Below are 26,899 nucleotides of genomic sequence, written 5' to 3' on the forward strand. Positions count from 1 at the left end.
GAGGTTGATGATTATTGGAATGGAGAACAAAAGAAGAGTACAAGATGGTTTTGAACTGAACCAAGTTCTTAGTTGACAACTGGTAAATAATAATAACCATTTACTGAGCTAGGGAACATAAGAGGAGGGAGAGGCAGGGGGCAAGAAATAATCATTTACTTTTTAAAAGTGAGTTTGAGGGAATTTCCTGGCAGTCCAGTGGTTAGGACTCCATGATTTCACTGCTGAGAGCCCAGGTTCAATCCTGGGTCAGGGAACTAAAATCCCACCAGTCTTGCGGTAGGTCCATAAAATTAATTTAAAAATGAGTTTGCAATGCCTATGAAAACTGCAACTAGATGTATGTCTAAGGTCCAGTTGTGTGTGGGGGTGTGGTGCTCAAGAGAAAGTTCTGCATCACAGGAAGAGATTTAGGGGCCATTTGGGGCTTCCCTGGTGGCTCAGATGGTAAAGAATCTCCCTCAAGGCAGGAGACCTGGGTTCAGTCCCTGGGTCGGGAGGATCCCCTGGAGAAGGGAATGGCAACCCACCAGTATTCTTGCATGGAGAATTCCATGGACAGAGGAGCCTGATGGGCTGCAGGCCATGGGGTCAATTGGACATGATTGAATGAATAACACACCACATAGGTAGCTGACCCCATAAGAATGTTTGAGATTGCTCAAAAAGAATAAGGGGAGTCAGACATATGCCTAGAACACATGCCTAGACAAAGCCTAGAAGAAAGCCAACATTTAAGGGTTAAGGATTCCTCAATAAAGACTAACCAAGAATGATCAGTGAAGTCCAAGGAACCAGAGAATATAGATCATAACAACCAGAGAGGACTTCAGAATGGAGAGAGTGGTCAGCAATGTCAGAAGCTGCCAGATAGTCAAGCTAAGAAAGTAGAGCAATGTTTTCAAACAATTTGACAGTAAAGGGGACAAGAGTGACTTTGAAGAGAACAGCTACCAAAGAAGGTAAGGATAAAAGTCACATTGGCACAGACTGAAAATTCAGGGGGGAATGTAATAGATACTCTTCAGGAAGTTTTCTGTGAAAGGAAAGATAGCTAAGGTGGTAACTCAGGGGAAAAAAAGTTAATCACAGCCATGTCTGACTTTTTGCAACCCCATGGACTGAGCCCACCAGGCTCCTCTGTCCGTGGAATTCTCCATGCAAGAATATTGGAGTGGGTAGCCAATCCCTTCTCCAGGGGATCTTCCAACCCAGGGATCAAACCTGGGTCACCTGCATTGCAGGCAGATTCTTTACCATCTGAGCCACCAGGGAAGGCCAGGGTGGTAACTATTGGCTATTAAAAGTGGTACCTGCTGATATGTTATGAGGGAAACTTTCTAAGATAGAAGAGACTTGAGCACATTCTAAGCATGTTTCCTTTGTAATAACCATTAAAATTATGCACTCAACTATTTTATTGACTTTAAAAGATGTTATGACATATTGTTAACGGAAATGAGTTCATGTTAAACAGAAACAAGTTGTGTGTGCGTATCTGTGCACATAGATAATATTATGAAAAGACAAAATAAAGTATATCTCTGAGTAAGTATAAGAATTTTTATTTTTTATTCTCTTTATTTTATATTTTTATTATGACAAGTATTGTTTCATTTTGAAACAAATTTTAAAAAGGCAATAAATAGGCAAAGTCATATTCAGAGAGTCCCCCCTCTTCCATGTACAATGGTCCTGAAAGTGTGCTAAAAATGGACTTTCCTCCAACTTGATAAAATATAGAATAAAATTCCTAATTCTGATTTTTCCAGGTATCATCATCCTTGAAGGGGAAGAACCTTCACACGTATCCTGGCTGGAGTGGAAGGTGGCTACTCTCTCAGTCAGCCAGCCAACACTCCCTGAGAACTCCAGGTATTTCTCCTTCCCATGGGTGGGCCACTTCTCCCCAGACCTTTGTATTGGGGCCACAGCAATGCATAGATCATCCCCACTTCTAAAATTTGGTTAGCAAGACTGAAAAGTACCCAAAGCAAAGGTGGGGAAACCAGTATTTTCCCTACAACGACAGCAGAACACAAACCTCAAAGGCAGATCAGGTCCCATTCTCCATCTTGGTAGCAAACACACCAGGTACTACACTGAAGTCATCTGTTACTTGTGTGAAAAAGCGTCACTGAGAGGCTAACATGAAAGTATTAACCCAAAATGGTGAAGGTGACAAGTTGTATGAATTCAAAGAATGCCAGTTAATGATCATCAATATTTTACCTTTATTTCACTGTTTTCCTCTTCTCTTTTTCTTTCTTTTTACTAACTGTGCCAAAGTTAGTTTCTTCTTACATAAGCAATCAGTTGTGGTATAGTTCTGGGAGATCTTCTTTACAAAACAGAGATTCTTGCTGCCCTTGGGCATTTAAAGATCCAAGACAGAGATAAAGAATAAATAGGGGGCAGGAATAGAGACCCAGATATAGAGAACAGACTCATGAACACAGCAGTGGAAGAAAAGGGTGGGACGGATTTGAGAGGGTGGCATTGAAACCTATATGGTACCATATGGAAAACAGATAGCCAGTGGGAAGTTGCTGTATGATACAGGGAGCACAAATCCAGCGTTCTGTGACAACCCAGAGGGGTGGGATGGGGAGCGGAGGGAGGTTCAAGAGGAGGGGACACACATATATATATATATAATATACACTTATGGCTGATTCGCATTGTTATACGGCAGAAACCAACACAACATTGTTAAGCAATTATCCTCAATTAAAAAATTTTTTTTCATTTTTAAAAAGAGAACAAATAGGGAGATTTCAACTATCTCTTCTTCTAGGGAAAAAAAATAGAATATGGGCTCAATGTGTTTAATTAACCTGACTGTGGTGATGGTTTCACAAAGAATGTCATATACATACACGTCGATCATCATGCTGAACAATTTAAATATACACAAATTTATTCATCAATTATACTTCAATAAAGCTGGAAAAAGAATAAAAAGTGCCTGCTTCAACAGCACATACAGTAAATTGGAACTTCTCTGGACACACAGAAGATTAGCACAGCGCGTGTGTAAGGGTGACGTGCAGGTCTGTGTGAAGCATTCCATATGTTTCAAATAAGTCATGGGGTGTAATGTACAGCAAGGTGACGATAGTCAACAATACTGTATTGTATATTTGAAAGTTGCTAAGAGAGTAAGTCTTAAAAGTTCTTATCATCAAAACTATAACCCACTTCCAAGTCCTGCTTTTCTCATTCACATCTGTCCATTTACAAGCAAATCACACACAGACTAAGTCAGGACCCACTGCCAAAGGGAAAAAGATGTCCTGCCTCAGGTTAGGAACATGAGTCAGAATGAGCTGAGCTCTGGCCCTAACTCTGATTACCACCTCAGCAGTGAAAGACAGAACTTTCCTAAACTCCAGTTTCCTCTGCCAGCAAGTAAAAAGACTACACCCCACCTCGGGAGTGGTGAGGACTATTTCAAGTCATGCATTCAAACTCTCCGCATGGTACCTGGCACCTTTAATTACCAGTTCTCATTAAATAATGGCCATTAGACATATATAATAACTTCTAGTAAGGAGTTCAAGTCACACCAATGACTTTTATTTAAGATGATTTGTGAGGCTGATGAAGAAGGGTTGGTGAAGATGTGTGGGTGGCTCTTTAAATATCTCTCTTGACATTTTCAAGAATAACTTTATTCTATTAAAATACCTTTTATTCTTTTTATTTCCCTAAAAGGGCAACAGAGCAGATCATACTCTGAAAAGCAGGTGGGGTATGATGCAAGCTGTCTTGGAGAGCAGCTGAATCAACCACCCACCTGAGTCACTCAGCATCTGCAGACCCTCTTACAGGTACCGCTCCTGGGTCTGGTAAATTGGGGCTCAAAAAACACAGCAGCATCGGTAGTCGTGGTGTGGAAGCAAAGGGTTATTTGAGCGCTTTTTCAGACAGCGTGGGCAGGTACGCTTCTCCGTGCTCTTCCTTTCTAGAGCTCCTTTTTTCCTCCACTTTCTTGCGAGACCTCACTTCTAGAAACCGGCGTTCTCTCTCATGTCTCTCCTTTCTGCTCTCAGGTCCCTGATAAAGAAGGGTTGGAAAAGGGTAGATAGCTGACAACATTCAACATTTTTCCTAATTATCAGAAATGTAGGAAACTCTAATCATTTAGGAGACTTTCACATCTTAGTTTTTAGTAATAAATTAGCACAAGCCTAAGGGTGTTGCTAAAGCTTTAGTCATAAATAAAGGAAGAGGGGGCCTTGGGCATCAGCAGATGGTCTGTGGAGCAAACTCAGCCTGCACATGACTCTGCCTCTAAGGCACAAAGGGATGTGATTTCACAGTAAAATTAATATTCTTCTGGTACTTTCGGAAAAAGAACGTGGCAAGGCAATCATACATTGAATGATTCTCACCTCCTCATGGCCACTAAGGCTTTGCACTACGTTTTCAGATAAGGACTAGGTAAAGAATGAAGTGTCAAGAATGACATTCAACCACACTAACATTCCCCAACAAGTTGCCCAGGGGTCCACATTCAATGATCAAATGAACACATACTGTTGTTCTAGGATGGGGCGATATGACACCAACTAGACTAGAGACCCTACTTCTTAGATTCTACACCTACGTGGAGGGAGACAATCAACCAATAAGACTGAAAGGAAATTTTAAAAATAACAGGTAGTTATAAATGTAATGATAACTATAAATAGGGTGACGTGATAGGGAACTGTGTGGAGACTGGAGGCAAGGGGGGAGGTGTGCTTCTTTGGTCTCCATGGTCAGAGGGCTACTTTCAAAGGAATTACTTACAAAAGACTAGTACTGATAAACGTGGTGATGGTATCTATTTACACTTCAGTTTTTTAAATAAATAAAATCATTATTCCCCCATCATCCACTTGAATTGGAAATGCTGCAGAACTCCTGAGTGCCTAAGAGGTGAACATAAGCAGTAGCACTCAGATGAGCAGGGTCATGACTAGCCCAGCAAGGTGAGTTATGGGGATGTCTGGTTACTGAGGGGGTGTTATCCTCTGTACAGTGTTAAATTGTTTTCATACTGAGATTATCTCGTTTCTATCTATAATGGTCCACTAGTCAAAATCAGAAAGCAAAACAAATGATGACGCTGAGATACAGGTTAAGAGGGGCTTAAAATTGTACTAGCCCTGTAAATGTGCCTCCAGATTATTTTCATTAGTTCCAGCACTTGTATTAAATCCATCAATCTGCTCATAATTCATATTTAGCAGCCAGGAATGTCTCTAATCCTTATAAGAACAGTATAAAACAGAGAAAATATAGTGATGATTATTTGAAATTTGGCTTTTTCCTCATTGAGAATAAAGACTATGTGAAAACTGCTCATAATGACCTAAAATATTTTTTTCTTATCTTATCACTTAGAAACAAAGTGAGAAAAATTATTTTTAAAAGCCAGTTGAGTTTTTCATTGTCAAAAGGAAAAAGTTTAATGTTGTTGGTCATGAACAGATCAAAAAGCAGTTTTCTGGCTCTTCTTGATGCTAAAAGATGTAAAATTTAAATCTACATACATAGTAGTATACATTTGGCCCCCAAATAAAAGGCAATATATATCATTTTTAAATTTGCTGACAAATCACACTTTTTAATGTAGTTAGTTTCAGAAAATTGCATCAACTGTTAAACAGAAAAATGTTTTAAAGTATGCATTTTCCAAATTGTTTTATTTGGAATGAAGAAAAATTTTATAATATAAAAATAACATAAAATTTAAAATATTTAATTTAAAATTATTTATCATATATATTGATCACATAATATGAAAAGAGTTTTAATGATTTTGTAAATTCCTAGCAGGTTTCTAGGTTATTTATTATACAGTTGTCCCTCATTATCCTCAAGGGGACTGGTTCTAAAACCACCCACGGATACCAAAATGCACGGATGCCCAAGTTCACAAGTGCAGAACCCAAGGACATGAGGGCCAACTACATATAACTATGAACAGAGTTCTTGAGTCAAAAAAGTTGAAAAGGCTCCCTTGGTTATCTTGGCACTCAAAAGGAAGAACTTGAGAAACGAATGAAACAAACATTATTATATTTTAAGGATAAGGTAATGACATCTCTTTAAGTAAGAAAATTGATTTCACATTTACACACTTATGTAAACAGATGACATGATTTTTTTTCTGTGGCCATCAGAATCAACAAAGAATTGTTCTGATTAAAATTTTTTTCAAAACATGTTTATATTCTTCCTTATGCTACAAAGAATTTAAAGCAAGTCAGTTCCCTGATTAATATAATTAATGACTTTAAGAAGCAGTTTGGAAATAGATGTGAAAAAATATTTTATTCCTGCCAAAAGCTCATAATGTGCATCCAATAATAAGGAAATATCAGATGATTTCAAATTGAGCTTCATTCTAAAACATAACCAGTCAGTCTTATAAAAGATAAGACTGAGGCATTGCTGCAGAAATAAAATAGCTTAAAGGGACACGAAAATCAGTTGCAACACATGATCTGGGATCTTGATATAAAAAATATTATTGGGACAACTGGAAAAATATGAATAAGGCCAATAGATAAGACACTGTGTTGGTGTTCATTTCCTGAGTTTAATTACCATACTATATTTATATCCTTGTGCCATTGTTTGGGGATGGGAAGGAAAGAGAGAGTAAACGTAAATGGGATAATATGTTCACGTTTAGAGGGAATCTCGGTGAAAGGTGTAGTCTTGGCACTATTCTTGCAACCTTGTCTGAAAGCATATCTAAAAAAAAAAAATATGAAAGCATATGCTGTCTTTATCTTTCATAAGACTGGCTCGTTATGTTTTAGAATGAAGCTCAGCTTGAAATCGTCTGATTATTTCCTCATGATTAGATTCACATTATGAGCTTTTGGCAGGAATAAAAGCATACCTAAAAGCATATAAGCATATCCAAAAGTTTGAAAGCATATCTAAAAAAAAAGTATTAAAAAAAAAAGACAAAATAGAAATCCCTTAATAAGGTTTAGGCACAGTAAGTGACAGCTGTTCACTATTCCTTCCTTGTTCCTTTTTTGATCCAGTAGAGACAGCACTTACTGAAGGGGAGTCATAGATATACAAGGTCACTGTGACAAAAGTGAAGTGCCATCGTGAGGCAAAAATGCACAGTGACAGTCCCAGCAGCCGTCACAGCTAGGCAGAAAGCATGGTGCTCACAGGACCATGAGGTGGGAAGCCCCTGAGTGTCTTCCCCAGCCAGTCAAAGAGCGCAGCTCAAGATCCGGGTGGATCTAGCCTTACTTATTCATTCCATCTACTACATGGCGGAAACATACCATTATTCTTCTTTTGCAAAATAAAACCAAAATCAAAGACCCACCAAAAAAGAAGTATGTTGCTCAAGGCTGCTCAGCGAACACATTGCAAAGTTGAAAAACTAACCTCCAATTAACTGGTCTCTAGTTTGGCACTCTGTGTATCAGTTTTGGCGTCATCCGTGGTGCCTCTGTTCGGCCCCCGTTTCCTGCCTGTTTCCCTTGTGCCTCACGTGGATTCCCACGAGGCCACTGTGACCACTCCTACTGCTCTCCGTGCTGTCCAGAGAGTTCCTCCCCTGGGCTTTTTAAAGATACAGGGGGCACAACGCCATCGCAAACTATTTCCTACCAGATTACACAGGAGAGGACCAGAGCATTAGGGACAGTTTTTTCTTCTTCAGATAGTGAAAGGAGAACAAATCACAATTATTTGTAATAAGGGTGATAGAAACAGTCTCAAAGAACTAGAGGACATTGGTAACAAAACATTCCAACCAGTACTTCTTCAGGAATTCTTCCTATGTCTTTAAATAATAATAATAATAATTTAAAACCTTTATGTACATCTGGGCTATCTAAAATGGGTGTCATTTTCCAAAGATCTCAATGCTTCTGCTGCTGCTGCTGCTAAGTTGCTTTAGTCGTGTCCGACTCTGTGCCACCCCATGGACTGCAGCCCACCAGGCTCCCCCATCCCTGGGATTCTCCAGGCAAGAATACTGGAGTGGGTTGCCATTTCCTTCTCCAATGCATGAAAGTGAAGTCGCTCAGTCGTGTCCGACTCTGTGCTACCCCAGGGACTGCAGCCCACCAGGCTCCCCCGTCCCTGGGATTTTCCAGGCAAGAGTACTGGAGTGGGGTGCCATGGCCTTCTCTGAAAGATCTCAATGCCAAATTGTAAATAAGAAGTTAGATTTATTCTCCTCAAACTGGGAGAGTACGAACTCTTTGAGTTTCCTTTTCTAAGACAGCTTAAATATTCAATAACTCTGTTACATACCAAAGAGACGGAACGTTTGGTTCTAAAGCACAGTTGCTGTTCAAAGGAGTCTGAAAATGACTGAATTTTGGAATGGGATCTTCCTTTTGATTCCAGTGGCTCCTTGAATGACCCATCCCCTGAGCACTTTCTGTGATCCCGCACTTGAGTGTGGCATCGAAATCCCTGGTCCTCATAAGAATACCTTCTAGGATGGCTGGCAGACGACATCATTCTGGGAAGCACAGGAAACTGGGAATACAGAATAAAAAATGTTACAATATAAAGAGACTGCACAATATTAGCACAGAGACAGAATGTCCATAGATTACTAACCAAACAAATCTCATGATGAACTGAAATTTTATCTTCTTGATCAGTAGGACCTTTCTACAGCAGTGAGGCAGTGGAATCAATTGGTCAAAACATTAAATATCCCAAGATTAGCTTTGTTGCTCCTGTATCATTAGGGTGGTATAATCAAGTGTCCCAAGCCTTAAACTGACATGTAAAAAAAAAAATTTCAAAATAATCAAATGAAAAAAATAATACAAAGATGAATAGTTGTGTGATTTCTGTATGGAGAAGGAATTTCTAAGAGCAAAGAACAATAGAAGAAGTCAAAAGGAAAAAAATTAATTTAATTACATAAGTAAAGCTAATATACATGAAAACAACATAAAATTATGCAGTGGACAAAAAACACAAAATATTTGCTACAGGTTACTAATATGTAATAAATATTCTGAAGATAAATAAGTATATTCACATATACATACAAACATAGAGGTCAGATAACACAATGACAGCAATAGAAAATGATCAACAACAACTGGAAAATGATCAAAAGACAGAGTTCAGGGAAGCCAAACTTTTGAAAGAATTGTGACATTTGCTCTCTCAATTTCTCTTACTCTCCAAACCACTCCAATCCAGCTTTTGCAACAACAGGTTAGGATATGGTCTCCATGTTGCCAAATGCTGTGCATGTTTTAGCATTTGTCCTTTATGTAGCTTTCAACCCAGGTGCCTAAGGAGCCATTCTGAAACAGCCTTTCTCTTGCCTTCTGCCATGGCACCTTCTTGGTTTCCCCTTCACCTTTCTGCTACTGTGTTTTAGATGTTTGCTCATTTCTCCCTTCTATCTGCTCACAACTGTTGGAGTCCCTAGCACTCTAAACCAGTCCTCCTTCCCTTCCTTTGCTTTCTGACTTAACACTGTCTCCCTAAATGTCTCACCCCCAGACTTCAATTTCTATCTATACCCTAGTTTCCTCATTTATACTGACTTCTCCTCTGAGCTTCTGCCCGCTCAAAACTTCTCCTCTTGGTTTCCTATAGGCACACAACCTGATCCGTCCAAATTCAAACTCATTGCCTCTTCTCCCCAGACCTGCTTCTCAAGTGCCCCTCAATTTAGAAAAGGCACCACCATTCACCTGGTTGCTTGGGCCACCTTCCACATCCAATTGCCAAGTCAGTAGAATACACCTCGCAAGTGTCGCTGAAAACCACTGACTTTTTTCCAGGGCCACTGTTACTACCCTAATCCAAGTCATCATTACCTTTTGCCCAGATTACAGTAGCAGCCTCCTTCCTAGCTGGCGGTATCCTGGGTTCACTCTTACTCACTTTAGTTCACTTTCCCCACAGCAGCCAGCATAGTTAAAACAACCGCAACAAACACACCCCATCACGCTTCATCTTGCACCACCCTCACCTGTTCAGGGACACAGCCTCACTGGTCACTTCCTCCAGCTCACTTGCTCCTAGCCAGCACAGGCATTTTCACAAGAGGTCCTCTCTGGCTGTGACCCCACCCCTTCACGTCATCACTGGCTAATTGCACTTCACTCACAATGGAAACCACACCCCCCAGAAAGCCTTGCCTACCCCCTTGATTGGTCCAGGCCCCGGAAGCACTGTTAGACACCCTTCCTGAGGTCCCATACTTCTTCATGACACTTTTCACAACTGTCGTCGATCTTTCAGTTAATTTTGTTACACGTCTCTCTTTTCCAGTAGACTGTGTGCTCCATCGTGTCAAGGGCTACATTTCATTCTCTCCTAGAAACTCAGTACACAGCACTTTGCTGCCTTCACAGCATGAGTTTATTAAATATACATTCAATGAATAAAAATATAAAGAATGAAAGAAAAAGAAATACCAAGTGGTGAAAACTGTTTAGGCTTATTAGTAGTTAAAAATTGTATTAAAATGAAAGAACATACAATTTTGCCTTTCAGGCAAAAAAAAAGGTTGTTGTTGTTGTTGTTGTTTTAATAATACTAACACTAGCAAGAGTGCAAGGGGATAGGCACTGTCATTCCTTGCTGGTAGCAGGACTATAAACGGATACAGCTTTCTTGAAAAGCTGTTGACAATAAGAATCAAAAGGCTTAAAATAAGGTCCTCATTGCCCATGGGCTGAATTGCGTCATCCCTCCCCGCCAACCTGCCCCACCAAATTCACATATTGAAACCCCATGTGAATAGCTCACAATGTGACTGTATTTGGGGGTAGGGCCTTTAAAAATTAACTTAAAATGAGGCCATCAGGGTGGCCCTAATCCACTCTGACTAGTGTTCTTACAAGAGGAAGAAATTGAGAGATACCAGGGACATACTTATATGGAGGAGAGACCACGTGAAAACACAGGGAGTAGACGGCCGTCTACAAGCCAAGGAGAGAGGCCTCAGAAGAAACCAAAACTGCTGACACCTTCATCTTGGACTTCCAGCCCCCAGAGCTGTGAGGAAATGAATATCTGTTGTTCAAGCCACCTAGTCCGTGGTATTTTGTTATGGCAGCCTGAGCAAACTAATACATATATCTAGAAACTTACTTTCAAACAATAATCAGAAATATGGTTAAAGATTTATAAAACTGCTAAGATACATGAGGTAAGTCTGTACATATTGGTCCATTTACTGTAGGTCAGACATGGTACTTGGTGGAAGATAAATTGAGGAGCAAAACAGAGTGTCCCCCTCTTATATCATATGTCTACATGGGAGATAAATACTAAATAAATGGGGCACATGCCGGCATCCTTGGTCAAATGCTATAAAGGGAATGTTCAGGGTAAAATGAGAGGTTACAGTAGAGTAAAACCTCATATATTTGGGTGGGTGTTGGGGTAGCTGAATCAGGAGAGACTTCTGGAAGGTATGACAATTAAGCAACAACCTGAAGGATAAGCAGGGTTCATTAGGGAGCAGAGAATGCTTAAGGAGGAGACCATGTGCGCAGAAGCCCTGCCACAGAAAGAGCCTGCTGACGTGGAAGGAAGAGAAGCCTGGTGGGGAGCGCCTGAGGGGAGTGGGGAGTCTGGGATGTGAAGGCAATGAGGGGCTGGAAATCAGGGGACATCATTAAGATGGGTAACCCTGAAACACACCTAAGTGCGATAAAAGGCTTTGTCTGTGATCTGGGGTCATTTTCTTGCTTTTCCTGTTTAGTATTATACATGTTTTCTATACTGATCACTTATATTGTCAGTAAAAAAAAAAAAAAAGAAAAAGAATAATAATACGCTAAAAATTGAGACTGGGACACAGAAGGACAAATATTTCATGACTCCACTTCTATAACATATCATAAATGGTCAAGCTCCTAGAAGCAAGGAATAGAATGGTGGGTGCCAAGGGCTGGGGAGGGGTACACTGAGGCAGTCGCTAATTACCAGGTTTGACATTTCAGTGCACTGGTTAAGGCTCCACGCTTCCCCTGCAGGGGGCGTGCTACCACCCTTTGTCAGAGGACTAAGATTCCACATGCCTCACCGTGCAGCCAAAATAAATAGATAAATAATAAGTTCTAGAGCTCTGCTGTACAACATTGTGCCTAAAGGTAACAATACTGTATCGTATACTTAAAAATCTGCCAAAGAGGGTAAATCTCTTGTTACATGTTCTTACCACGTCAAAAATCTGAAAAATAAAGTTTAAAAGATGTGAGGCTGGGAGTGAAATGTATGTGTTTGTACAAACGTTCTCTTCCATTGAGAGGCATAAAAAAATGGCAAGGGTTTCCATCACAATGTCAATACAGTGTGCCCTTAATATCTCCTTATGTCAGATGAAATTTCCAGCTAGTCTGTTTAGGTGTGGAAGCTTGTGAGAAACAAGCTTTAAAAGCACTCTTATTGGTAACATAGAAACATATATTACCATATGTAAAGTAGATAGCCAACGGGAATTTGTGTAAGTCTCAGGGAACTCAAACTGGGGCTTGGTGACAACCTAGAGGGGAGGGATGGGGAGGGAGGCGGAAGGGAGGTTCGGGAGGGAGGTGACACGTGTATGCCTGTGGCTAACTCAAATGCAGAAACCAACTTAATACTGTAAAGCGATTATCCTTTGATTAAAAATCAATAAACACACACACATAAAAAGCACTCGAATTGGTTACATGGAAATCTTCCCACTTTTAAAAATGTTTTCTTAGTAAGCAAGCTTTACTTTGGAATTCTATATGCCCTTCTAATGCAATTTCCCCCACAAAGACTTGAATCAATGCCCTAAATAGCTTTCTTTTTTTTCAAGGTATGGAATGTCAACCTGATCCATCTATCTCCTGTGCTGTGACGCAGGTCCTCGTGTGAGGCATGGGATCCCCCACACTCTGAGCTCATGACCTGGGCTCCCCGGCTCCCAGGCTACAAAGCCTGCAGCAGGCATGGACTTGTGGAGCAATTATCACCCAGGAGTTAATAGTGCTGACTCTCACTAGAAAATAGTGCTCTGAACAACCTTGCTATTTCTCACAGGGATGCCAAAACACCATTTCTGTCAAAAAAAAAAAAAATCCTATGCACTCTTGACTCCAAGCCATAGGTTCCTGCCTTTTGAAAATACAGTTATGTAACACCTTCACTCCAAGAACTACTTGAAGTTTTTTATTCTGGGTTTAATTATAATCACCCTTCAATTGTACCCCTCCTGCCCTCTGAGTAAATGCAAGCACCTGAGCATGATGAGAAATAAGTGGGGAAAAGATCCAGGTGTTGAGATAATTGAGGCCCATGTTGAATCTTAGTGCCCTGTGTGTATCAGGCACCCTGGGGCCCAGGCCTTATCTCTAATGTCTGAACAAATCCTACAAGGGAGTCATTCTTCCCCTTTCACAGATGAGGAAAACGAACCTTAGTTTGGCTAAGAGACTTGCCTAAGACTTACATGACTAGTGACTTTATGGAGAGGTAAATGCTTAAGCATAAGATGTCTCTTCCTTGGATTACTGTTGTTGTTGTTGTTGTTGTTTAGTGACTAAGTCACATCTGACTCTGTGACCCCACAGAATGGAACCTGCCAGGCTCCTCTGTCTGTAAGATTTTCCAGGCAAGAATACTGGAGTGGGTTGCCATTCCCTTCTCCAGGGGATCTTCCCAACCCAGGTATCAAACCTGCATCTCCTGCTTGGAAGGCTGATTCTTTACCACTGAGCCACCTGGGAAGCCCCTTAATCGGATTAATAATACCAAACTTTTATCTTCAACAACAGCAACAGATTCATTCTAAGTGAAACATGGCTTTAAATAATGTACCAGTTATAACAAAATCCTATTACAAAAGTAATAATAATTTGTAGGTCTTTAGGAAATAGTCTAAATGAATTTTATATGAGGAATATTAACTGCCTATCAACAGAGCTTCCCTGGTGGCTCAGAGGATAAAGTGTCTGCCTGCAAAGCAGGAGACCCGGGTTCGATCCCTGGGTTGGGAAGATCCCCTGGAGAAGGAAATGGCAACCCACTCCAGTATTCTTGCCTGGAGAATACCATGGACAGAGGAGCCTGGCGGGCTACAGTCCACAGGGTCGCAAAGAGTCGGACACGACTGAGCGACTTCACACACACATCACACACATCAACAGAGCCAAGAGATTTATAAATTAGTCAACTAGCATTATACGGAAACAGCATCAGGAAAAAAAGATTCAAGTGTTCAACTGGTAAAATGGTAGGTCAATACCATCCACTGGACCTCCTTTAGAGAAACTAAAAGACAATTTAAACTCTGACACATAAGGAAAAAGAGGAGGAGGAGGGAGAGGTGGTGGGAAAGAGAGGAGGAGGAAAAGTGCTTACTAGGTACCAGGCACTGTTCTAAGCACACCGCACACATCACTCACTGAATGCTAACCAGACCTGCATGATGTATGTATTGTTTTCATCAATCCCATTTACACAGAGGGACTCTGAGACAGAGAGAGGCTATGCTGCCAGTAGTAAACACTGGGAGGCACCTCACTCCACTCTGCTGCCTTCCCAGAAACTCCTCTATCTAGGCATCTATTGATAGTAGAAGAGAGGAAACAAGTCCAGGGAACATTATGATAAAAGCTCCCCTGTAGAATTGTCACTGATGCCCGAAATTTATTACTAATTTCTCTGGATCAAGTTTGTCTCCTCTTGAAATGGAATACAAATTTAAGCTGAAAGACAAGGAACCACATTAGTCATGAAACTTTAGGGCATTCCCTTCTCTTCAGGTGTGAGAAACCCTTTAAGGGGGCCAAGGCCCACCCTACCCCTGTAGTGAGCAACTCCTGGAGAACCACCACTGTAGTGAGATACTACAGTGGCGAGAGTGTGCAACAACCCTTAGGTCAGTTCAATTCAGTCGCTCAGTCATGTCCAACTCTTTGCGACTCCATGAATCGCAGCACGCCAGGCCTCCCTGTCCATCACCATCTCCCGGAGTTCACTCAGATTCACGTCCATCGAGTCCGTGATGCCATCCAGCCATCTCATCCTCCGTCGTCCCCTTCTCCTCCTGCCCCCGATCCCTCCCAGCATCAGAGTTTTTTCCAATGAGTCAACTCTTCACATGAGGTGGCCAAAGTACTGGAGTTTCAGCTTTAACATCATTCCTTCCAAAGAAATCCCAGGACTGATCTTCAGAATGGACTGGTCGGATCTCCTTGCAGTCCAAGGGACTCTCAAGAGTCTTCTCCAACACCACAGTTCAAAAGCATCAATTCTTCGGCGCTCAGCCTTCTTCACAGTCCAACTCTCACATCCATACATGACCACAGGAAAAACCATAGCCTTGACTAGACGGACCTTAGTCGGCAAAGTAATGTCTCTGCTTTTGAATATGCTATCTAGGTTGGTCATAACTTTTCTTCCAAGGAGTGTCTTTTAATTTCATGGTTGCAGTCACCATCTGCAGTGATTTTGGAGCCCCCCAAAATAAAGTCTGACACTGTTTCCACTGTTTCCCCATCTATTTCCCATGAAGTGATGGGACCGGATACCATGATCTTCGTTTTCTGAATGTTGAGCTTTAAGCCAACTTTTTCACTCTCCTCTTTCACTTTCATCAAGAGGCTTTTTAGTTCCTCTTCACTTTCTGCCATAAGGTCAATCAGGGGAAAAAAATTAAAATTAGATATATCTTCTACAGCTTTCTTCCCTGGTAGCTTAGCTGGGAAAGAATCTGCCTGAATGCTGGAGATCCTGGTTCAATTCCTGGGTCAGGAAGATCTGCGGGAGAAGGGATAGGCTACCCACTCCAGTATTCTTGGGCTTCCCTGGTGGCTCAGATGGTACAGAATCTGCCTGCAATACGGAAGACCTGAGTTCAATCTCTGGGTTGGGAAGAGCCTCTGGAAAAGGAAACAGTTACCCACTCCAGTATTCTGGCCTGGAGAATTCCATGGACAGAGGAGCCTGGTGGGATACACTCCATGGGGTCACAAAGAGTCGGACATGACTGAGCGACTTTCACGTCACTTCACTTCTGCAGCTTTAAATTGAGACTATAAAGACAGAATATAAAATTGGTTAAAGGTGATTGTTTTTAAAAAGGAAAAAAAAAATCCCTTGGGGTGCAGATAGGTAAGAGGTTTATTTTGAACCCTCTCAAATGATACAATATGGGCCAGCACATATTGTGCCTATGTGAGCATCGAAGAAGCACTGAGAAAGCCCAAGGCCAGGGAACTCAGTTCCCCCTTGAAGAGTTCTATCATTTGGCATAATCCTCACTTCCACTAGGCCCTAACTGTGTAGAACAAGGCTAAGAGAACCACATTAATCTGAAGAGGACTAGAAAGTCAAATCAACTATTTAAAATTCACTTTCATTGAGTAGAACAAATAAGGGATATGGAGATTTTTCTACCTCAAGTTTGTATTCATGTGACAATGGAGGGAGGAAGATTTGTTCAATAATGAGAAAGATGAAAAAAAATTTTCTTTTTCACAGAAGCACCTCAGGACAGTAAAGTTAGGTTTTTAATTTGATGTAAATCAACAATCACAGATTATAATGAGTCTTGTCAAAAAGTAGCATGTGTTCTCTATAATCCAAGAAATTAGTAATAAATTTCAGGTATCAGAGACAATTCTACAGGGGAGCTTTTATCATAACGCTCCATGGACTTGTTTCCTCTCTTCTACTATCAGTAGACGCCAAAAGTAGTAGGGTTCTCTAAGATGGAGCAAGCTTTATACCTTGTCTACCTCATTCTTTCTGCCAAATTTGTATTTTCCACTAGCTTCGACAGGCCACAAGCACAGACGCCATATATGTCTTCTTTTCCCCTGTAATCCTATTGTGCCTTGAACAACAACTGGCGCACAGTCGGTGTTCAATAAATACATTTAATGATTTAATGTTCCATCACTATGGTTTTGCAAGAATCGTGAGGCTGAAGAGCCATAGTGGAAACCACATGCAAATAGGAAAGAAGGGGAAAATTCTTCGCATGAATATAAAATTGATGGATGTAGGCTACTAACAGGTTGCCACAAGGGAGGAGCCTTTGAGTGGAGCAGTGGGGAGAGAAAAAAAAAAAGATAACGCTAAGAGTAAGCTTTTTTCTTTTAAGTTATTTTTTCTGAGCTCAAAGCAAAACACAAAACTTGAAAACCTAATTGTTCTCATATCTCTAAAGTAAGAAAAATTTGAGCACATTTTAGAGTCAGGAAAAGTTAAGTATCCACCTACAGGTTCACTTCAGAAATACACGGCACTGTGTGAGTAGGGATGCAGAAGCAGGCCCTCCATTTCCCAGGATTCTGCCCATTTTGCCCGGGGTCCCCCAGTCTGCGTTCTGTGTTTTGTGCTTTCTCTACTCAGTTAGGTTGTCATGTTTCACCTGTGCTTTTGTTTCCTTAAATAAACACATGCTTCTGCATGCTAGTCTGCTAATTATGGAATTGTCAATGCAGAGAATCTAAACAGGTTAACTCGGCCATATGCCCAAAGCCAGTATGAGCAGGAAAAGATATATGGACCCTCTTTAGAAATGTTATACAAAGAAATTCTGCTATTCTCCAGTAGTTTAAGGCAAACGGCATTGCAACCCACAAGTGGATTCTCTAAATAAGGTAGATCATCCTAGTTTTTAAAGTCTAATAAATGCTAAAATCTATTCAAGAAGCTATATTTTATGTCATGTTTATTTGTTTTCATATTTTGGTGGCTCCAAAGGGCTGTTGTGACCAACTGTGAACCTCATTTTTTTTCTCTCTGTTTCTCTCTGGTTCTCACTATTTGGCTAAACACTAGTCATATTCCTGGTTCACTCATTATGAATACCTCCCTCAGTGTGGGCCATAAAAGATTAAAACATGAGCATAATAAGCAAGGGTTTATTTCATAACAGAATTTTGGAAAGTGAGACTAGAAGGGTTCTTGTAGATCATCCAGTGCAACCTCTGTCCTTTTTCACTTAAAGAACATGGAGTTCAGTGAAGTGTTGAAATGCACCCTTGGTCCCTGATTATGCTTTTTAAGAGAACTATTTTCAAATATTTGTGTCTCAAAGAGGTCTCATTCCTCAAACTTGCTGATCATTGGGAGTAAAAGACTGCTTTACATGCTTTAATATACTTCACATACATTATGCTTCTGGGAACTTTAGAGCTAAAAATAAAATAACATCACTCCCAAAACTTATTTGGTTCTGGAGTTAGCATAGCAGGGGGTTGGGGAAATATTCTCTGGTACCTGGAATTCTAAGTGGACGTGTACCCGCTGCTGAGTCCACACCTGGTCAGGTCCACCCATTCCCCTCTCAAGAGCTCTTCTGTCCCCTGCCTAGCCATGGAAAAACAGTGCTGAGGGTGGTAGAAGATTGGCTTTCTCTCCCACCAGGAAACTAAATGAGAACCAGAAGAAAGAGTACATCAAATTGATCAGAGGTAGTGATTTATTAAGTAGAATCCCCAATTCCCTAGATGCCACCAAATAGTGGAGCTATTTTCAGTATTTCAAAAAGACTTCTGGAAATCAAACAGTGATCCACACCAGTGCTACACAGACTATAACATCAGGTTTCTTTCCTTTGGCTCGAATTATATTACCTCTCAATAGGATTATCCCAGACTTATCAGGAGCTCTGAGTAGCAGTTAAATATATCTTAGGTTGCCAAAAGTGAAGGAATCATAACTTAATAGATGAAATCGGGTCCCTTGGAGGACAAGATAAAATGATAAAAAGGATTTTTTGTGAGTATAAAAAAAGGTTTGGAAGCACTCATTTCAACCAAAGAAAACTTTATATCATAGGACCCTCAAAAAAATCGAAGAGAAACCCCCTCCCCTAGTTTGGTTCTCCCCTGGTTCCATTGTAACAACTCACTGGGCAGGGCAGGGAGCTTTTCCTGTAACTGGCGTCTTGTGATCCACGGCGGTCCCGGACTCCTCGCTCATCCTCCTCTATCCAGCTGTGACCCCAGAAGCTGCTCATCCATTTGGCAAAAGACACATCATCATCATCATCGTCATCTTTGTGCTCCATGTAAAGGCGCTTCAGAATATCCAAGGCCTGTCCCTAAATCCAGCAGAGAGAAATATCACCCAACAGGGCTGACTCGATGAAACCCAGGATCTCCCCAAGAGACAAAACGAAACTGATGTTTTCAAATGGTCTCTGATAATGGAATCCTTAAAGAAGAAAGATTTACTAAACAACCACTTCACAATCAGGCAGCCTCTGGTAATGTCTATTTATAAATTGTGCAGCCCACAGTCCCCTCCCCTCCCCGTCTTTTTAAATTGAGAGGCTTTTTAATCCTTCCATTGCTGGGGTTGTGCCTCGCAGCCGAAGGGTGGGAAGTACAGTCCACTGCCTGGTTTTCCCTGCGCTTTGTTGCTGATGGCATGTGATGGCCTCTCCAGCTGTCAATGGTGATAGAGCATGACCCTCATAATATGCCTGTCAGCTCCAGGCCAGCTCTAAAACGGGGCCACTTACAAGGGACAGGCTGCAGCCTGCAAGATAGCCAGCTATTGGTATGTCATATCTAGAGCCAGATTCTCCTAATAAATAAATTTGATACTGAAATAAAATCTAGCTCCTGGGGCAAAATGGGTTTTTTTTTTTTTGGATGTGCTATTTATACATGTACAAAGGTAAAGGATATACATATGCAATGTACAAATCTTAAGTGTACAGTCTGATGAATTTGTACATACATATACCCCTCTAAAGACCCACAACTACTCAGGTGAAGACATTCCCAGTACCCTGGCACTCTCCCTCTTTCCCCATTCTAATCTCATCTCCCTCCAAAAGGTTAAGATTTCTGACCTCTGTCACTGTAGATTAATTTTGCCTGTTTTGACCTTTCAATGGAATCATATAGTATGTATTATTCTGTGTCACAACATTGTTAGTGAGGTTTATGCTCGCTTTTATAGTAACAATAGTTCATGCTACATAGTATTGTACAGTATGATTATCCAACTTTTTAAAAATTCAGTCTATTATTGATGGCCTTTTGGGGCTGTCATATTTGGGTTGTTTCCATTTGGGGCTGTTATTAATAGAGCTTCTATGAACATTAGAGTCTCTCTTAGTAGGCTTTTTCTTCCCCAAGGTAAGGGAAGCACTTACCTTTATTGAGCACATTTATTGAGCCCCTACTTTGTGCCAGGTATGGAGTCAAGTATCTTTCATATGTTATTTTCATTATTAACAAACCTGTGCTTGGGGTATTTTCATCATATTTTATAGATGAGAAAATTTAATTTATAGATCATCACTTTCCCAAGGTGAAATTACTTTTGAGCAGCATAGCCAAGTTTGAAGCAAGAAGTAAGCCCAGGTTCTCTCCACTGTTCTGCCAGTATTCCAAGAAATTTTTGATAAATTTTCTATTTTTAAATAGAAGCATTCTTGGACATTTTCCATATAGTTTCTTCCTTGAGCTGTAAAAATTGACTTAACTATAACCAATGTTCCTAGAGTACTATGCTACAACTTACCTTACTAAGGGAAAGTAACCAGTGCACAAGATGGCTTATATTTTTATTGTTTGCTTTAAATTATAGGATTCATGCTTGTTACTTTGTAATATTTTTATTAAAGAATGGAGAAAGCCTGGCTTCTCAGTGACCCAGATGAGAAAGGAAAATATATAATTCTATGTCATCACTGTTGGTTGTCTCTGTCATTAAAGAAAGAAATCAGATAATTTTCCTTGGGGAAACAGAACCAGGTTTGTCCACAAAAGATGACTATGGAGGGATTTCTTTTTTTCTGTTTCTCTTAAGACAAAACTGTGTTTTCTTCCAATTTCTGAAAAAAAAAAAAAAAATCTGGGCAGGGGGTGGAGAACCCAGAGCAGATAATATCTAATCATTTCAAAGTATTGTAGGGAAAGGAAATAGGACTTCATCTTAAAACCTCTTTGAATAATATCTGTCTCTTGCACTTCTGAGTGTGAAAGTAATTCAGTCGAGTCTGACTCTTTGTGACCCCATGGACTATACAATCCATGGAATTCTCCAGGCCAGAATACTGGAGTGGGTAGCCTTTCCCTTCTCCAGGGGATCTTCCCAACTCAGGGATTGAACCCATGTCTCCCACATTGCAGGTGAATTCTTTACCAACTGAGTCACCAGGGAAGTCCAAGAATACTGGACTGGGTGGCCTATCCCTTCTCCAGGGGATCGTCCTGACCCAGGAATTGAACCAGGGCTTCCTGCATTGCAGGCAGATTCTTTACCAGCTGAGCTACCAGGGAGCTCTCCCCTTAACATCCTATGTGCTCATAGGGTATGAGTGCTCACTCACTATGTGTTCACTCAGTTATATCCAACTATTTGCGACCCTATGGACTGTAGTCCCCGAGGCTTCTCTGTCCATGAGATTTTTCCAGGCAAGAATACTGGAGTGGGTTGCCATTTCCTACTCCAGGGTATTTTCCCAACTCAGGAACTGAACCTGAGTCACTTGCAACTCCTATCTTGACAAGCAGTTTCTTTACCACTAATGCCACCTGGGAAGCCCTTAATGCCTTACAGGCAAAAACAATTCAGATATTGGAAATGTGCAGAAAAAAAGGTATGTGTTTATATATATATATACACACATACACACACACACACATATATGTATATGAATTTATTATGAGGAATTGGTTCATGAAATTATAGACTGGAAACCCCACAATCTGCCAGTCTGCTAGCTGGAGACCCAAGAAAGCAAGTGGTAAAATTCAATCTGAGTCCAAGGGCCTCCATGGAAAGCAAGGATGTAAGTCCCAGTCCAAGTACAGAGACGATGAGATGAGATAGCTCAGTTCAAGCAGTGAGGAAAGAAACAAGGGTGAACTTCGCCTTCATTTGCCTTCTGTTCTATGCCAGTCCTCAGCTGATTGTATGATGCCCGCCCACAATGGCCAATTCACTTTACTGAGCCCACTGATTCAAGTGCTAATCTTATCTGGAAACATCCTCACAGATATCCCCCCAAATGTTTAGTGTAGGTACCCCCATAGCCAGTAAAATTGACATATAAAATTATCACAGGAACTTCCCATTCCCAAGACTCCACCCTCAGGATCTACTTATCTTCTAAAAGGCCCCATCTCCAAATACATCTCTCACAATAAGAATCAAGCTTTAACACAAGTACTTTGGAGGACCACAGACATTCAGTTCACAGGAGGCTGCCTACATGACCAGCACCCAGTAAAAACCCTGGGCATTAAGTCTTTAATGAGCATTTGAACAATGTTTCACACATGTTATTTCACACTTACTGCTGGTAAAATTAAGCACATCTTATGGGAGTGAAATGGAAAGGGAATTTTGGAGGCTTATTCCCGGTATCCTTCAGACTTCACCCAATATGTCTTTCCCTGATTCTATATCCTCTCAGTGCAATAAATTTTATCCACAAGTACAACTATGTGATGAGCTGTGGATTATTCCAGCAAATCTCTGAACTAGGGGGTGGCAGTTGGTGTCAAAAGTGGGATTCACTAAAACAACCCCAACTCACTGAAATGTGGCTAAAGCAGTGTCTGGAAAAAGGATGAAGGGGACATAATAATAAACTTTTGATGCAAACTGGCTACCTAGTCATCTGTGGTATGAAACATCAGCAGAGATGATGTCTGTTGTGAAAGGTAAAGATTACCTATGGAATTTCAAAATGATATAGGCAAGTCCAGGAGAATCCGCTCATTGAAGGTACTGATTGCTTTTGGCAATGGTAGCTAAAGTGACAAGATTAAAAATTGCAGTTGCAACCTGGATGATGCCTTAGGGTTTTGTTCTCTCCTCCCAGGGGGAGGGGAAAAGATTGCCAGTAGCAAGGCTAAAGCAATCTTCAGATAAACCAGAAATAAAGGAGAAGGGAAAAGCAATACTCTGTCCTCTGGTACAGCTGCTACTGCTGCTAAGTCGCTTCAGTCGCTTCTGACTCTGTGCAACCCCATAGACGGCAGCCCACCAGGCTTCCCCGTCCCTGGGGTTCTCCAGGCAAGAACAATGGAGTGGGTTGCCATTTCCTTTTCCAATGCATGGAAGTGAAAAGTGAAAGTAAAGTCACTCAGTTGTGTCTGACTCTTAGCGACCCCATGGACTGCAGCCCACCAGGCTCCTCCATCCTTGGGATTTTCCCAGCAAGAACACTGGAGTGGGGTGCCATCACCTTCTCCGTCTGGTACAGCAGCCCCTTACATTCCAGCTGAGATTTCTCAGCAGCTGTAATGCCAGTCCTGAAAAGTGTTCAGGGGGTTGTACAAACTTGCAAAGAAAAAAAGAAAGAGGGAGAAAGAATCTGGATGTATGATAAAAACTGATGTAAAATACTATATGCCTATAATTTCATACATGTTAGAGGGATTATCCCAATCAAGGAAAGCTCCCCAATAAAAGGTGTTGGTAGAACATAAAATCCTTGCTTTTTGGTGCTGGTGGATGGGTTAAAATTTAAATGCTAGTTATTGAAATCTCACAGCTGATTATTTTTGCTAAGATTTTTGCCTGTTGAAGCCTATGAGAAAGGTAGACAACATAAAAAGAGAAAATCTCTATAGGAAAATCTACTTTTGAGTTTTAAAAGTCAGGTTTTAATTTGCTAATAAGTTCTTGCAAAATCAGATGTCTAATTCTTAGAGGCTGATAATTTTCCAGCCTAATGTGCATAATATTTTTGAGCGGGTCAATTTGAACTTTAAGTCTGGCAGGATAAAAGGGGCTTTGAACCTCACTGTCTGGCCCAGTAGTCTCTTGGCTTTGCTGCTGCTAAAGAAGAAAAGTCCTTTCTGGAATCCTGGATTCAGAGATCCTATTTACCTGGACCTAATGGGAGGCTGAGGGGCTTGCCAGGTGGCTCAGTGGTAAAGCATCTGGCTGCCAGTGCAGGAGCCATGGGAGATGCGGGTTCAATCCCTGGGTCGGGAAGATCCCCTGGAGGAGGAAACAGCAACACACTTCAATATTCTTGCCTGGGAAATCCTATGGACAGAGGAACCTGGCGGCTCCATGGAGGTTGCAAAGTGTTGGACACAACTGAATGAATGAGCATGCATGCAACGTCACATAGTGATCGTGAGAGACTGTTCCAACTTCTGAAAGCAGACATAGGCTCAATGAATAGAATTCAGGCTCTGGGAGATGAAAGACATCCTCCCCATCCACCTTGTGGGGCTGTAAACTATAAAAACATTATGGATGCTTACTGAACCCCATGGGTCACTTGCAGATGTCCATGGGAAAGGGTTTGTTCTCTGACAGGACCATCTGAAACCAAGACGCTAGTAACTTTATCTAATGTAGGGACGAATTGCATCTGAGATGATTAATCATAAGAAACTGGTGATTCCTGTCAAAACTCCAGGTTGGGAGAGAGCACATTACGGGGAGTGGGACCTCTCCACCCACTCCTAAAAGATAGGGTTCTCACTCCCCTTCCCAAGGATATCTCACAGGTATTGACTTGTGTTTGGGTTTTACTAACAACATTATTGACAACAGTGGACTGGTAACCTGACTCTAATTCACTCACCTTTCTTTGTTAGGAATTTTTAGTATTAAACCCCCAAACAGAGATTGAGCTTCTCCAGGCTATTTACCAAATAAATGATCAGGATGATAGGGATTGGGGTTATGTAAATCACGTTCTGCAAACTTGAAAATTCAGGATTTTGTCCTGCAAATTCCTGAACTTGATGTGTCTTTCTGGTTAAGTTTATTAAAAATGTTTTTCTATCTAAATTCATCTATTCCTCTGTTTGAATTTATTAAATGAACATATTAAGTGGACTGCAGGGTGTCAGTTGTGAGCCACACTTCAACAACAGATCACAAGAGAAATCAGAATAGAGAAAAATTAAATACTTACAGGTCCTATGGGTAGGTCAAGGCAGAGCGCAGACGGAGAGAAGCAGGGCCTGGGGTAGAGTGCTTTGCAGTTTCCAGGCTAACACCAGATTGGTCAGTTCAAACCAAAAAAGCAGTGCTTTGATAAGTCCCATTATGACCAACCTAGATAGCATATTGAAAAGCAGAGACATTACTTTATATGGAATTTAGAAAGATGGTAACGATAACCCTGTATGCGAGACAGCAAAAGAGACACAGATGTATAGAACAGTCTTTAGAGGGAGAGGGTAGAATGATTTGGGAGAATGGCATTGAAACATGTATACTATCATATAAGAAATGAATTGCTAGTCTAGGTTCGATGCAGGATACAGGATGCTTGGGGCTGGTGCACTGGGATGACCCAGAGAGATGGTATGGGGAGGGAGGAGGGAGGGGGTTCAGAATGGGGAACACATATACACCCGTGGCGGATTCATGTTGATGTATGGCAAAACCAACACAATATTGTAAAGTTAAAAAAAAAAAAAAGTTCAAAAAAAAAAGAAAATCAGAGACATTACTTTGCCAACAAAGGTCCATCTAGTCAAGGCTATGGTTTTTTCAGTGGTCATGTATGGATGTGAGAGTTGGACTGTGAAGAAGGCTGAGCGCCGAAGAATTGATGCATTTGAACTGTGGTGTTGGAGAAGACTCTTGAGAGTCCCTTGGACTGCAAGGAGATCCAGCCAGTCCATTCTGAAGGAGATCAGCCCTGGGTGTTCTTTGGAAGGAAAGATGCTAAAGCTGAAACTCCAGTACTTTGACCACCTCATGCAAAGTGTTGACTCACTGGAAAAGACTCTGATGCTGGGAGGGATTGGGGGCAGGAGGAAGAGGGGACAACAGAGGATGAGATGGCTGGATGGCATCACTGACTCGATGGATGTAAGTTTGAGTGAACTCCAGGAGATGGTGATGGACAGGGAGGCCTGGCGTGCTGCGAATCATGGGGTCGCAGAGTCGGACACGACTGAGCGACTGAACTGATTAACATAAGGCTACATTTATCTTTTTGAATTATAGTTTTGTCTAGATATATGCCCAGATGGAGAAGGAAATGGCAACCCATGCCAGTATTCTTGCATAGAGAATCCCATGGTCAGAGGAGCCTGGTGGGCTGCTGTCCATAGGGTCACACAGAGACGGGAGCAACTTAGCATGCATGCATGCACTGTAGAAGGAAATAGTAACACACTCCAGTGTTCTTGCCTGGAGAATGCCAGAGACAGAGAAGCCTAGTGGGCTGCCATCTATGGGGTTGCACAGAGTCGGACATGACTGAAGCGACTTAGCAGCAGCAACAGCATACGCCCAGAACTGGGATTGCTGGGTCATATGGCAACTCTAGTTTTAGTTTTTTGAGGAACCTCCATATTGTTTTCCATAGTGGCTGCACCAATTTATGTTCCCACCAACAGTGTAGGAGGGTTCCAGTTAGGGAAAGTTTTACATCACTACAGAGGACAGATGGCCAGCCGAGTGCCCAGATACCAGGTAAGGGCCAACCTTGCAAGGAGTCCTTTCTAAGGATAGGCAGCATCAGACTGCTGTGTTACCTTGTTTCCTGCAGCATCCACTTCCTTGGTCAAGGCATTTCTAGAGCAAAATTACTATCAGTAGGACCCATGCAGTAGGATGAAAGCATCCTGCAATACTGACTTTTCATTATGGCCCTCCAGGGATCCTGGATTTAGCCAATTTAAACAAATCCTATTAAAAATAAAGGTCAGTCTTAGAAAGCTAGGTGGCTTTCTCCTTAAGTATTTATATTAACCTTTTCTTAACCTGGCCTGAGACATCAATTTAGGCACAACACAATTCTGGTAAGTTGAGGTGGTCCATGATAGTCAAGGTACACATACAAGAAATAACAATTCCAGAGAGCACCCTTGGAAACAAAAAGCATGCACTTGTTAAGTCACATCAATGAAGGCACACATTAGTCAGGCAAAACAGGTTAATGGGGCCTCCAGTGTGGCTTCCCACTGTGAGTCCTTATGCCTTA

At 41.3% G+C, this 26,899-nt stretch overlaps 1 protein-coding gene across 2 annotated transcripts in view; it reads right to left on the bottom strand.

Annotated features, from left to right (window-relative positions):
• Window positions 1-2,727: 2,727 nt before the first annotated feature.
• LNP1 (leukemia NUP98 fusion partner 1) overlaps window positions 2,728-26,899 on the bottom strand; it is a 41,450-nt gene continuing 17,278 nt past the window's right edge. For both annotated transcript variants that reach the window (XM_040225955.1, XM_040225949.1), the window contains exons 2-5: window positions 24,872-24,920; window positions 18,872-19,069; window positions 8,293-8,523; window positions 2,728-4,059 (exon numbers count right to left, since the gene is read on the bottom strand). In XM_040225955.1, coding sequence (XP_040081889.1) covers window positions 3,910-4,059; window positions 8,293-8,523; window positions 18,872-19,030 — 540 coding nt within the window. In that variant the 5' untranslated portion in view covers window positions 19,031-19,069; window positions 24,872-24,920 and the 3' untranslated portion in view covers window positions 2,728-3,909. The remainder of the gene's footprint in view (window positions 4,060-8,292; window positions 8,524-18,871; window positions 19,070-24,871; window positions 24,921-26,899) is intronic.

The sequence above is a fragment of the Oryx dammah genome, unplaced genomic scaffold (genome assembly GCF_014754425.2).
Source record: "Oryx dammah isolate SB20612 unplaced genomic scaffold, SCBI_Odam_1.1 HiC_scaffold_2, whole genome shotgun sequence".
Lineage (NCBI taxonomy): Eukaryota > Metazoa > Chordata > Mammalia > Artiodactyla > Bovidae > Oryx > Oryx dammah.